Source organism: Arachis ipaensis, chromosome B8, assembly GCF_059453495.1.
Source record: "Arachis ipaensis isolate K30076 ecotype BB chromosome B8, ASM5945349v1, whole genome shotgun sequence".
Lineage (NCBI taxonomy): Eukaryota > Viridiplantae > Streptophyta > Magnoliopsida > Fabales > Fabaceae > Arachis > Arachis ipaensis.
In genome coordinates this window covers 5439412-5451670 of record NC_142443.1, presented here as the reverse complement: position 1 = coordinate 5451670, position 12259 = coordinate 5439412, and the positions used below count along the sequence as shown (strand labels likewise).

Here is a 12259-nt window from a genome sequence, read left to right as displayed (position 1 = left end):
GTTCTATTTTAAATTATCATTAAGTTATATAATAATATTGCATTTTTTTTTTAACTCGCGAAGAAAGTGGAGTACCCACGGATTAAGAGCGGTTAAGGTTGGAATATTCTCAACTCGCAGATAGGATTAGGGTTGGCTCCAAACCCTACCCTACCCTACCCTACCCATTGCCATCCCTGTATCCATATCGATTGCTATCAGTAACCCATCATGCAACATGGAGTGGAGATGAAAGTACAAGAGAAAAGGAACTTCAACTTTTTTTATATGTAAAATGGAGCTACTGTCCACCTGAACAATCATATGCCCATGAACATGAGTATTACAACTACGCAAAAAAAAAAATAAAAAGATCACAAGGCGTGTAATATACAAGTGGGTGCATTTCACGTCACCAGTAGAAGTTACACAAGAATATTACACGTAATATACAGTGGATTCTCAACATTGTCCATGATTATAAATGCAATCAATTTATAACTTTTCAACCCTAACTGTAATGTATTGCGTGGAGGAAATAGTTGAGTACCTCCTTTCCCGTCGCCCAAAACCCAAAAACCCTTTGGAAGTGAAAGTTAAATAGCTATTGAAATCTACATACCTACATACCTGGACAAATAACCACTACATTAAAAATCTAACTTGTTAACTTTACCCTAGCCTTCAATTTATTGGGAGGAATTACCCTATAAAGAATCCCCACTCCATTCCTTCCATTTCCACCACTATCACTCTTCCAAGTCCTAAACCTGGCACAACCCAAAGTATACCAATATAATTAACTCAAAAAAGTGTCCGCCTAATTTGCAGGATGTTGAGCATTGCACCCACTTAGCTAGACCTCCCTATGGAAATTGCTAATGAATTAACGAGGCCTCAAAAGAAGACACAAAGTTGTGGATGCAGAATGCTGAATCGTGCATGATGCACCAATATCAGCAAACAAACATGCTTGCACTACCTTGGCGGTCTAAGTGAAAAGCATCTTCAGCTCCTCTATTCGTGCAGTTCGAACCTCTTGATCAGTCAGGGCACCAGAAATCATTCGTTGTTTACGTGCTTGCACCACCTCCATTCTCTCCTCAACTGTCCCCTGCAATGTGATACATAAGAGCAAGTAAACCACTCGAGTCAGTGAGTTAAAACTAATGGGTCAACCTCAACTGATGGCTTTGCTGCCAAACTCTATGCTAGTTCATTACCATATTACTTTAACCCACTAAATCAATTAATGAGGTCCAATTACAAAAAAATAACAACATATCCATGTTATATATGTTCATGACTTTCCAAATTTGCAAATCAAACATACCTTCACAATAAACCGTTTAATGGCTACCTTCTGTGTTTGTCCAATACGATGGATGCGCATGACTGCTTGTTCTTCTACAGCCGGATTCCACCATGGGTCCTATTCAATTATAAAATAATATTTTCCCCAATATTACTATAAAATAATTACATTCTTAATATCAATTATAATAAATAGCAATAAAAATCATATATCCATTGAATTGATTGTTCATACAAATAAAATTCCATTGCAACTTCAATCCAAACCTAGTATACATGCTAAATTAGCTACTCCCATATAGGATTGATCACTCCACATTCATTGGGTGATTTGGTTTGCTAAATCTAAAATATACACTAAAACAGAACAATTAATGGACTACAAAATTGTGCAAATAGATGCCCTATCTGAATGGCATCTTAATACTTTGTTTATCTTATCTAAAATCTGGTTTTATACCTGAAGCTAGACAAAGACTCATTAGGCAACAGAAGTGGATTTGCACGTACCATGACAAAAGCATTTGAAGCAGCTGTTAGGTTTATACCCACTCCACCAGCTTTTAGTGACATCAACAACACCTGGTGCAATAAATAGGAACAAACCGTTTAAAAGGGAAAAAAAGGACAATGCATTTAACCACTTCATTACATTGTTCAAGTCACAGGCAAAAGCAAAAAATAGGTCGAGACCAGTATTTCATCATCTTCTGAGAATTGTTTGATCACTTTCTCCCGTTGTTGCTGATTTAAAGTTCCATCAAGACGAACAAATGAAATGTTATTCCTGGAAATATAGGAAATCATAAATAAACCTCTGTATCATTTTTCATTACTTAATTGTATCAAAACAATAGAAAGATAAATACACCCATAATGGGATAAAATTAAGCATGATACAGAAAGGAACAGAAGTATGACATTAGATCACAACAATAATCAAAGCTGACATCAGCTTAAAAATAACTACAACACATCATAAAGAAATAGCATGCTTAGACTTCATGAATAGCTCTTTAGAAGCATTTGACTCAGATTGTCTCACAAGAATGCCATCTTTCTTAAAATATATGATTAAACAAGCAACAAATCTTACCGTGTAAAGGGAATCTGCAAAAGGTCTAGAAAAGCAGTCCATTGGCTAAAAACAATGCTCTTGGAGCCTGATGCGCGAAGACTTTCCAGTTCATGCAAAAGAACAGTTACCTTGCATGACTCTATCCAGTTCTTCTCAATATCAATCTGAAACCGACTATCAGTAGGAGCAGTAATAAGATCCTGCCGGCTAACTGTTTTTCTGTAAAAGTAGCAGTTTTGCAAGGAGAATGCATTATAAGTAAGATACATTTGAAATCACTGCAATAAAACTACTGATATTTTAGCGAGAAAGTACCTACAAACAGGACATAAACCAGAAGTGGAATTGCGCCAACTTGCCAAGAGGCATTCCCGGCATAGGCGGTGAGCACAAGGAGTCAACACTGCATCTTCGAAGGCTTCAAGACATATTGGACACTCACCCTGTTCCCCTTTACGTAGCTCTTCAACTACTTCTTGAACATAAGCCAGTGACGGTGCATCTTTTACTTCACGTTCTAAATTATTATGGGTTCCTCGAAGGAAGCGTTTAGCTAGTTTGTTTAGATCAGCAAATTCTTGAGTATCACCTCGGCTAAATGAATCAATGATCACCATGACAATAAGTTAAAGTGTACACAGACAAAACAATTTAATGCTGCATGGTCTAGGGAAACATAAACTCAAGAAAGCCTTTCAATTGCATTGCAACAAACAAACTTCAAAGAAAAAATAGAAGTAAAACATCGTTGTTCAAAGCTACCAAAACCACCTTTCTCATATAATACTTTCAGGCTTCAAGAACATCAAAAAAGTTGATGGTGAGTTGTTGGCTAATTTTCACTTTTAAGCCTCTATGATGCAACCATCATGCAGCATTTCATCATTGTAATAGCATAATAACAATAATTTTCTACTACCAAATTTTAATATAATTTTCTCAAATTGAATTTAGAAACATAACTACCATATAAAACATTTAAACCAAAAGTTATTAAAATCATGGAGAAAACTCCTTTATTTTTTCCTTAAAATTAGAAACATAGAAAACCAACCCACACACACACACACACACACACCAAAAAAAAAAAAAAAAAAAAAAAAATCAAATTAGCCTATTAATCAGAACATGTTAGAAATTATGAAAATCCGATTACATTAGTACTACTCTTCCTTAAAGACTAACTGTTCTGCCCACATGCCAACAATTTGCACAGCAGCAGAATCCCCGTGCAACCTTCAAGTGTGTAAGGAGTATAAATGTAAGACATCATACCTCATTACAAGATAAGGATGATCGCAACATTGCCGAAGCCGTAAAAGCAACTCCAATATTGAAGCATAATTATGAAGAACACGCCCTTGCTCAACAAACTGGTCAAACCTGACCTACACAGATTTCATAACAGGTTGAATTGATCAGACTTTCTTCAGAACTAAAAGAACAAGACAAAAATATCACGCATACATCAGAAAACGAAAAAATACCTTAGATCTTTTGAATAAGGCCTCATAAAAGTCCTTCTCAGCTTCTGTTTGTTCACAGTAAATTACCTGCACATCAGCCGGAGGGAGAACTAGGATAGGCCTGCAACAAATGATTAGTGAACAGAATATACTAGAATGTTAAAATATCACAAATCCTTAACTAGATTACTGACTTGCCCTCTCGATCTGTGCTATACTTGGTTCTCCTCAACATGATTGACTTCAAAATGGACTGAACTAACTTTAACCCTCTCGCATCACCTCCTTCAAATGGCTTCTGAACAAGTTTGTTCCACCTGGATCATACAAATATAAATCTTCCAGACAAGAAGCCAAACCATATATACCAACTTGAGGGGTGAACAATAAAAGTAAGAAACAAAGTAGTAGTAAGTTCCAAAATTATATAAGCATGCATCTAGATTTCAATAAAGTTTTAAGAAAATGCAACAATTGATAAAACCTAATCAAATCATCAGGAGAATTCTTGACCAATGGATGCTATCTTCATCAACAAATAGAAGTTGGAAAACTTGGAAAAGCAAAAATACAAAGTGAAAGGAGTGTCAGACCACTTAAGTTTACATAAGAGTTACACATCAAATTGCATGTAGAATTTTGTTACTATTGTAATTTGTTTCAATATAGAAAAGGAAATACTTGTTTCATGCGATGGAATCAACAGTTCAGCCTAGAAACCATCTTTGACAAAAACTGTGATAAAACATCAAAACCTAGCATTGAACATCAAAAAGTAAAAGGAAAATTCAAGAACAATGGATATGATTCAATTTGAGGAAACAGATTCAACAATAAGAGGGGGGGGGGGATATTTTACCAGGCCCAATGACCCCAAGGCTCTATTCGCAGAAATCGAAGAAGACTGTAAATATCTTCAAGGTTGTTCTGTAGATAAAACAGTGATTCAATGTCAGGAAGAACAGAAACAACATTTGCCGCCAGGATACTTGTGATGAATTGAAGATCAGCCAACATGATAACCATCTTTTTTCTTTTTATTTCTTGATAAAACAAGAATATGATCAAGATAGAGAGAAGACTAATAAAAGGGAGGATAACAGTTCCCCCTCACAAGAGCAACACACCAACAAAAGAAAAAGTCGTTTTTTATGAAGTGCTGCCTTCCGATCTCTTGTCATGTCTTTAGAGGAAAAGTCGTCTTAGAAGCCAAGCCTAAAAAATTTACTAAAAATCTGTTCAGTGAAGGTGCATGAATTGCATTGCCCGCAAAACAAAATTCAATTTAATGCAGCACTTAGTGTTATCTATAAAATTTGAAATCAGAGTGAAATTTGTTGTCCCTGATTGGCCAATTGATAATTAATCCATCAATACCAAAAATAACAATCATCGGATAAGAGCAAGTTATAATATTTCACCTGGATAGGAGTGCCAGTAAGACACCAACGGTTATCAGCAATTAAAGCAGCGGCAGCAATAGAAATTTGACTTTTAGAAGATTTTATAGTATGTGCTTCATCAAGAACCACTCTGAACCACCTAACTGAAAAAAGTCCACCATTATCCTCAGCGTTCTGTACATAGGACAGATAGAAAGATGAATCAAGCATTGATTAACTATGTTTAAGAATTGAAGCAAAAAGGTTGACATCTATTCAAGCAAACAGGTTCTCAATACCTCACTGGAAAATTCAGAGGCTAAAACACCATATGTAGTAATAACAACATCAGACTGAGAAAGACTTTTTGCATCTCTTGGCCTATTCTGTCCATAATGAACATATAGGGACAGAGACCCAGGTTGTACATGAGTTTCAATTTCTGCCTGAAGAAATTGCCAAATGTTCAGTACAGGAAAGGCAGCATTTCACAATATATATGCTATAAATCCCACAGCTGAATAAATGAAATTCAGTAATGAATAAAGCTACATATATTTCTGACAAGGCAAATACCTTCCATTGCCCAAGAAGAGTCATGGGACATATTATCAAGTTGCCACCACTTGTTAGAGCATCCTTGTCCTTCATCAGTTTGTCAAAACCAGCAAATTTGGTTGCCTTCGTCGGAATGTTTGAAAAGTTGTGTACCGTATCACTAACTTCACCGTCTTCAGTATACAGCTCAGTCTGAGCTAAGGATTGACTGCCTAATGATCCACCTCTTCCTGAATGGGCAAGAAGAAGTGATATGGCCATGATGGTCTTTCCAAGACCCATAGAATCTGCCAAAATCTACAAATTCACAATAAAAATTTATAAGCATTGCATCATAAGTGAAGTTAACAAAACTATACAGGGTTAATTCATCAAGAAACATACCCCTCCTTTTGCCATTTGAAGGGTGCTAGGAAATTCAGTTGTGGCTTCACCAGAAAATGCATTCAAATAAATAGTAAGCTCCCTCCTAAAGTGTAAAAGCACAAGTACATCATCAGAACCATTAATTGGTTTATCTATCCATGTATATATATTGTAATATGACGACACACATACTTGTCAGCCAAGCGATATGCTTCCCAACATGGATGAAGGGTTGTTGCTGTCCCGTCTACAGTTCGCCCCTTCTCCATCTGGATCATCCAATAAAGAGCTTGCTTTTGATAGGGCCGTAGCTCACACTGAAGACTGCCTGGGGGATCCATTTCCTGCACAAAATACTTTCTGATTAATGGTTATCCCACCAATAGCATAAGTAAAACAGTGCACATTACTCTGAGAATGCAGCACCTCTAACTCCGAGCTTGATCCCACACCAACAATATTATCAAGATCGGTTTCAGAAATGGAATCCTCTTTATTTTCGTCGCCATTTTGAGAAGGATGCTCAGATTTCATCAATTGTAAAGGGACCTGAAGAGGAATGTCTGTCCAGTTAAGGAAGGTACAACACTATGACCATCAAACATTGTCACAACTCAGAATGCAAGTATATCCGAAGCTCACCTTCTGGTCGATAGGACGCTTGTTGGAATAGAAATCACCAGGAGTTAACTCTGCCTAAAAATCAGATGACGGTTCAAGTTAATATTTCAGTCTAAGTTACCATTGTTTAGAACATAAACTTTAACTCCACAAGATGGCAACCAAAAAAGAAAAGAAAGCAATTTGAGTATTTAACTGAACATACTATTTACGGAAAGGTGGGTCCCAGAAAAGGAAAAGTATAGGTTCAGTAGCCACCTTCTTAAAAGGTTCCAGGCCTAGCAACCGAAACAAGATAGGAAGAGGATGGAAAACTGATTCATTTGTAGAGTTGCTAGTGGCATCCTTGAGAGATATCTGCTGGTGCTTAACAAACATTGACCTATTGATAAATACACTGAAAGGAATATCCCGGGCCCCAACCGAAAAAAGGGCAAATTAAGTTACTTCCCATCATAAACAGTATCAACAAACCAAAAGATTAACATTTCAACTTGTGAAACAGGATGTTGCATTGAGAGTACCTGACTGACAAAATAATGGTATCCATGATGCCCAAAACATTAGGTGCAAATTTACAGCGCCCCTCAATTCTAACCTTACCATCCCTCACAAGAGGCAACAGACACCGAGCCCATTCATTTGGTATTCTACCAATCTGCCAAACCAAAAATCACCACCATCAGATTCAAACAATGTAATACACAAATTCAACTCAACCCACACTTTCACACAAAGAACAATTAACCATTACCAGTTACCACAGTTGCACATTACCTCCCCAGCTTGATCTGTGGAGAACCGAACAATCTCCGAACAAGTCCCCGCTGCCAGCCGCCCCCTCCCGAAGACCTTTCCCGGCGAAGGCCCAGCCGAGGCAGCCTTGGCAGGAAACTTGAAAACCACTGTGTCACCAGAATTTATAGTTCTCCCTTTACAAGTGGACAGCCCTGACATCTCGCCGGAACCAGCAAACCACCAATCATCGGACGCTTTGGAGCAGCTACTGCCGTCTCCTCCACGAGCAGCAGCGCCATTGTTCTTGGAGCGGGAAGCAACAGTGCGAGTGGCAGTATCCATATGAGGAGATGAATTGAGGGGAGAAGGTTTGAGATTGTTTGTAGGTGGTGGTGTGGTTTTAGGTTTGACGATGGAGGGAATGTGAGTGTCGAAGATGATGTTGATGGCGGCTGTGACGTCATTTTTGGCCATATGGAGCGCTCTGATGATGTCCATGTCGGTGAATTCGGAGCCAACGATGGATCGGACAGTGGACAATTGGTGGTCCGTCACTGTGACCTTGCTTCCCATCCTCCTCCTCCTCTAATTGCTTGAAGACAAACCCTAACCCTAACCCTAACCCTAGCGTCCCAGATTTTGCGGGAATGAGGAAGAGGGAGAAGGGAAATGGACTAACGGAGTGTTATCTTTGAATTTTGTAAATTATAAAAGAGGCGGGGACGAAGACGGGAAAGAGAGACTTCGTAAAATGGCGGGAGCACGCGCGAGTTTTTTCATTCCCGCCACGAACTCCATTTAATAAATCCGTCTTTAACACTCAAACTTCCCTGTTCCAGCTTCAGAGTTCAGATTCATCTCCCTAAAATTTGAAAAGGAAAAAGACCAAATTTAACATTTATTTGCATTTTTTTCATTTTTCTTATGATTGAGATGAAGGATCAATGTAGAATTAAAAACATAAAACGGCGTGGCATTTTATGAACTTAGGTAAATTAATAAATTGTCAAGACTTAATGGTTAAATATGCAACTTAGTGGTTAATTTCTTATAATTCGTATTTGAACCAGGATTTCGTGTTTACTTTTCTTTTTTTTCCCATTTGGATAATACAATATTTCATTACATTTACTCAATCTTTAACGTAATTTGTATTTTTAAAATTTTTTGGACAATATAAAACTAGGCTTCTCCATACTGACCATGCATACTTCGTTCATACTGTGCTGAAATGATTGCTGAAATGAGTTAGACAACTGTACAAGAGTCTATGAGTTAGACATCTGTTAAAATCTTAAACCATTTTTAATTTTGTAATTTTAGTTTAATAACTCAATAACATACTTTATTCTATATTTTTAAATATTGATAAGTAATTGATAGACCAAAACAATAACTTCTGATTGTCCTTTAGCATTTTTCTAATAATAATAATAATAGACCGCTGCAAACTAACATCAACTTTAAAAAATTCTAAACTCTAAACCAACATCAATTGAATAAAAGTTGTGAGATCTTTAGTTAATTAAACACAATTTAATTTGTTGTATTTTTAAATTACAATAACAAACTTTTTAGACTATTTTTTTTCAAATAATTTAATTTATACTTATTTTTTGTTAATTTTAAATTAATATTCATTAATTTAAAATTTATTTTAAAAAAACAAATACATATGACTGAACTTTAAATCTTAAACCCTTAAATATAAATTCTAAATCTTAAACCATAAACCCTAATATATAACTCCTCAACCTTAAACCCTTAGGTAGTGTTTGTTTTGAGGTACTGGGACAGAGACTAGGAGACTGAGACTCAGTATCATGTTTGTTGGCTTAGAGACTGGTACTAAAGTTTTTGTCTCTGTTTTCAAAAATTCAGTATTTTAGTACTTCTAAACAGTGGGGATACATGGGACTGAAATTTTTAAAGATAGAGACTAAAAATTTAATAGCATTTTATACCTAAAATACCCTCGTTTCAATTAATTCATTCCAATTTTACCCTTTGTACAAATTAAATTAGAGTTTCATTCTTGTTTCAATTTCTGTCTTCCACTCTGCACCAAACAGAATACTGAGATTTATTTCAATCTCTGTCTCTAAGTTCCTGTCTAGTATCAGTCTTTCAGTCTCTGTCTCTCTACCAAACGCTACCTTAAAAACATACCCTACAACCTAACCACAAATCCAAAACCTAATCTTAAATACTTAAACTATATAAATCCTAAACAATGAATACTAAATAAATAACTCTTAAACACTAAACCTTAAAATCTAACCTTAAACCTTTTAACTTGCTAAAAAATCCTAGTCTCTAATTCTAAATTTTAAATCCTTAACTTTTTAAATTTAAACCAAAAACTATATAATAATAATAATAATAATAATAATAATAATAATAATAATAATAATAATAATAATAATAATAATAATAATAATAATAATTATTGTAAGAGTTGTAAAAATGTTGTCAACATTGAAGGATTAAGGTACTAGGGAAAGAGGAGGTATATCTTTGGAGTTACTTTGTTGTTGGAGCGTGGAAGACTGACGATAGAACCACGATAGACAAATTACAATGTTATAGACTTAAATTTTTTTTTTTATGAAATTCGTTAGACTAGTTTGTCACAATTTTTTTTGTAAAAATAAATTTTTTTTGGTTTGAACATTTAACTATTCACTTATATAAAACAAAACCAAAATAATCAATAGTCAAAACTAGTTAAGATTGTAGTTTTATTTTTTTTAAATAAAATATTTATGATTATAAATTGTAAATATGGTTATGAACTTATAATATATGACTAACGATATATAAATAAATTATGCTTTATAAATTATGAATTATAAATTTTAAAATGCATTTAATGTCAATTTAATTTTTTTTTTAATTTATACTTTTGAGTTATAATTTACCAAATAGACTTTTGATATAAGCTCATGGACTTGTCGAGATTTTAATTAAGTTGGGCTCGACCTAAAAGAAAAAACATATGAGAGGTAACTTACCTAAATTTGGACCCTCTATTTACAACGTGAGTCAAACTCGTATAAGTCAAAATTCAGCTCGACTCGTCCCATTTTCATCCCTACATGCTTCCTTCATATTTTCTATTCCACGATAAATACCATGACAATTATGTCTCAATCTTTACTCTTAAAAAATTAAACTTTTTTTAACCGTATAGTCATTGTCATTTTTCAACGGTAGTAACATTTTTTTCCAATGTTTATATTGCTCTATCAATTTATACTTCAAAATTAAATTTATTATAATTCTATTTTTACAGATTTGGCCTAATTCTTTTTTTTATTCGGATAGATTGAACAACTTCCAAGTCTAGACATTACATCACACACTTATACACACATTTACAATTCTTCTTATTATACCTTCTTTGGTTTTTTTTATTTTTTATAAATTAAATAAATAAAATAATTACCGAAATAAATACGCTTACTCTATCTCGTTTACAGTGTAAACGAGTTGAATTTCCACGTATCTCGTTTACACTGTAAACGAGATACGGTAAGTCAATCGGAAGTGTGGTTATCTCGTTTACACTGTAAACGATATATATATATATATAAGACAACATTTCAGCTTTTATAAAAGGATGTGTAACCTTTGGTATTTCTCACACACATTTTCCTTCTTCTGTTTCTCATTTCTCTCAAAAACATAGCTAAATGGCTAGTAACAATTCATTCATAGTGGTGGAGCTTTATCCCAATTGTTGCATGAGAAATAGCGACAACGAGGTGACGTTCGAGTGTCAGGATCCGATATTGTTTTGCACTCAACGTGTGGAGACCTTGTTGGATTTGAAGAGTTTGATATTGAGCAAGCTCGGTGGGACACGAGCGAGAGAAATCGGAAAGGTGGCGTATCGGTTGTTGGCACCCATGGGAAATGAAGTTTTCCGGTTTCGACTATTCCGACTACACGGAGACGAGCATGTGCGACTGATGTTCGATATTCACGGCAGGATCATGTGTGAATAGGTAATGGAGTTGTCCGCAGAAGTGGGTCACGGTAGCAGTGGGTCCTCCGAACAAGAAACCTATGTGCAGGACGACTGACCTCTCGCACCACCTTCCATTCATGTTGCGATTCCGGAGCATGAGGCAGAGGAGGGTGAGGAGGAGTCGGACGATGATTACGTGGCGGACAGTGCGGAAAGTGAGTCATCCGATGGTGGCGATGAAGATGAGTTTGTGCCGGAGACACCTGCAGGTGCTGTGCCGCGCCATGTGCTGCCTCCACCTCATCCAATTCCGGCACTGTCGGCTGTGCCAAGTCACTATCACAGTCTACATCTGGAAGCCATGCATGAGAGGAACCCGGTATCTGATAGCTGTGGAGTGGATTACAACCTAGACGGTAGAGTGGAGTTTCGGGTTGGACACAGCATATGCGATTCGTTAAACATTATTCCAAATGATTTGACTAAATTATTTAACTTAAATATGAAAAGTACATTTCTAACCTCGCAGTCAGGGGATACTGGTAGACCCTTCTGTCTGGTGGACACCACTGTGAGAATCTCTGGTAGATCCACGACATCAACAACGGAGTGCACCCCGCAATATCCGTGACGCCTCGTTGAGCAACCAAAGACAGGGACTAATACGTCCAGGCCAGCACAGCCGAACTCCAGGAAAACGATCTACACTCCACAAAGTCCCGGAGTAGCGTAAGCCATCCCCGGCGTAATAGGTCGTCTCGTTCAGTCTCTTAATGTCCTCGTC

General features: G+C 36.2%; 1 protein-coding gene across 2 annotated transcripts; it reads right to left on the bottom strand.

The window, feature by feature from the left end:
• Positions 1-350: 350 nt before the first annotated feature.
• On the bottom strand, positions 351-8494 carry RAD5 (DNA/RNA helicase protein). 2 transcript variants are annotated; one of them, XR_015896562.1, is made up of 20 exons: positions 7542-8494; positions 7289-7422; positions 7023-7161; positions 6786-6839; positions 6570-6692; positions 6336-6487; positions 6162-6246; positions 5796-6074; positions 5519-5665; positions 5259-5414; positions 4697-4764; positions 4032-4154; positions 3859-3958; positions 3647-3759; positions 2691-2965; positions 2390-2590; positions 1987-2080; positions 1804-1875; positions 1313-1411; positions 351-1093 (listed from the first exon to the last, which is right to left on the bottom strand). XR_015896562.1 is itself a non-coding variant. In XM_016315478.3 (20 exons), exons 1-20 carry the CDS (start codon positions 8073-8075, stop codon positions 971-973), a joined length of 3075 nt encoding a protein of 1024 aa, XP_016170964.1. In that variant the 5' UTR covers positions 8076-8494; the 3' UTR covers positions 351-970. The 2 variants fall into 2 exon arrangements, 1 of the variants encoding a protein (XP_016170964.1); XM_016315478.3 differs by having other exon boundaries at positions 2687-2965.
• Between the last annotated feature and the right edge of the window lie 3765 nt (positions 8495-12259).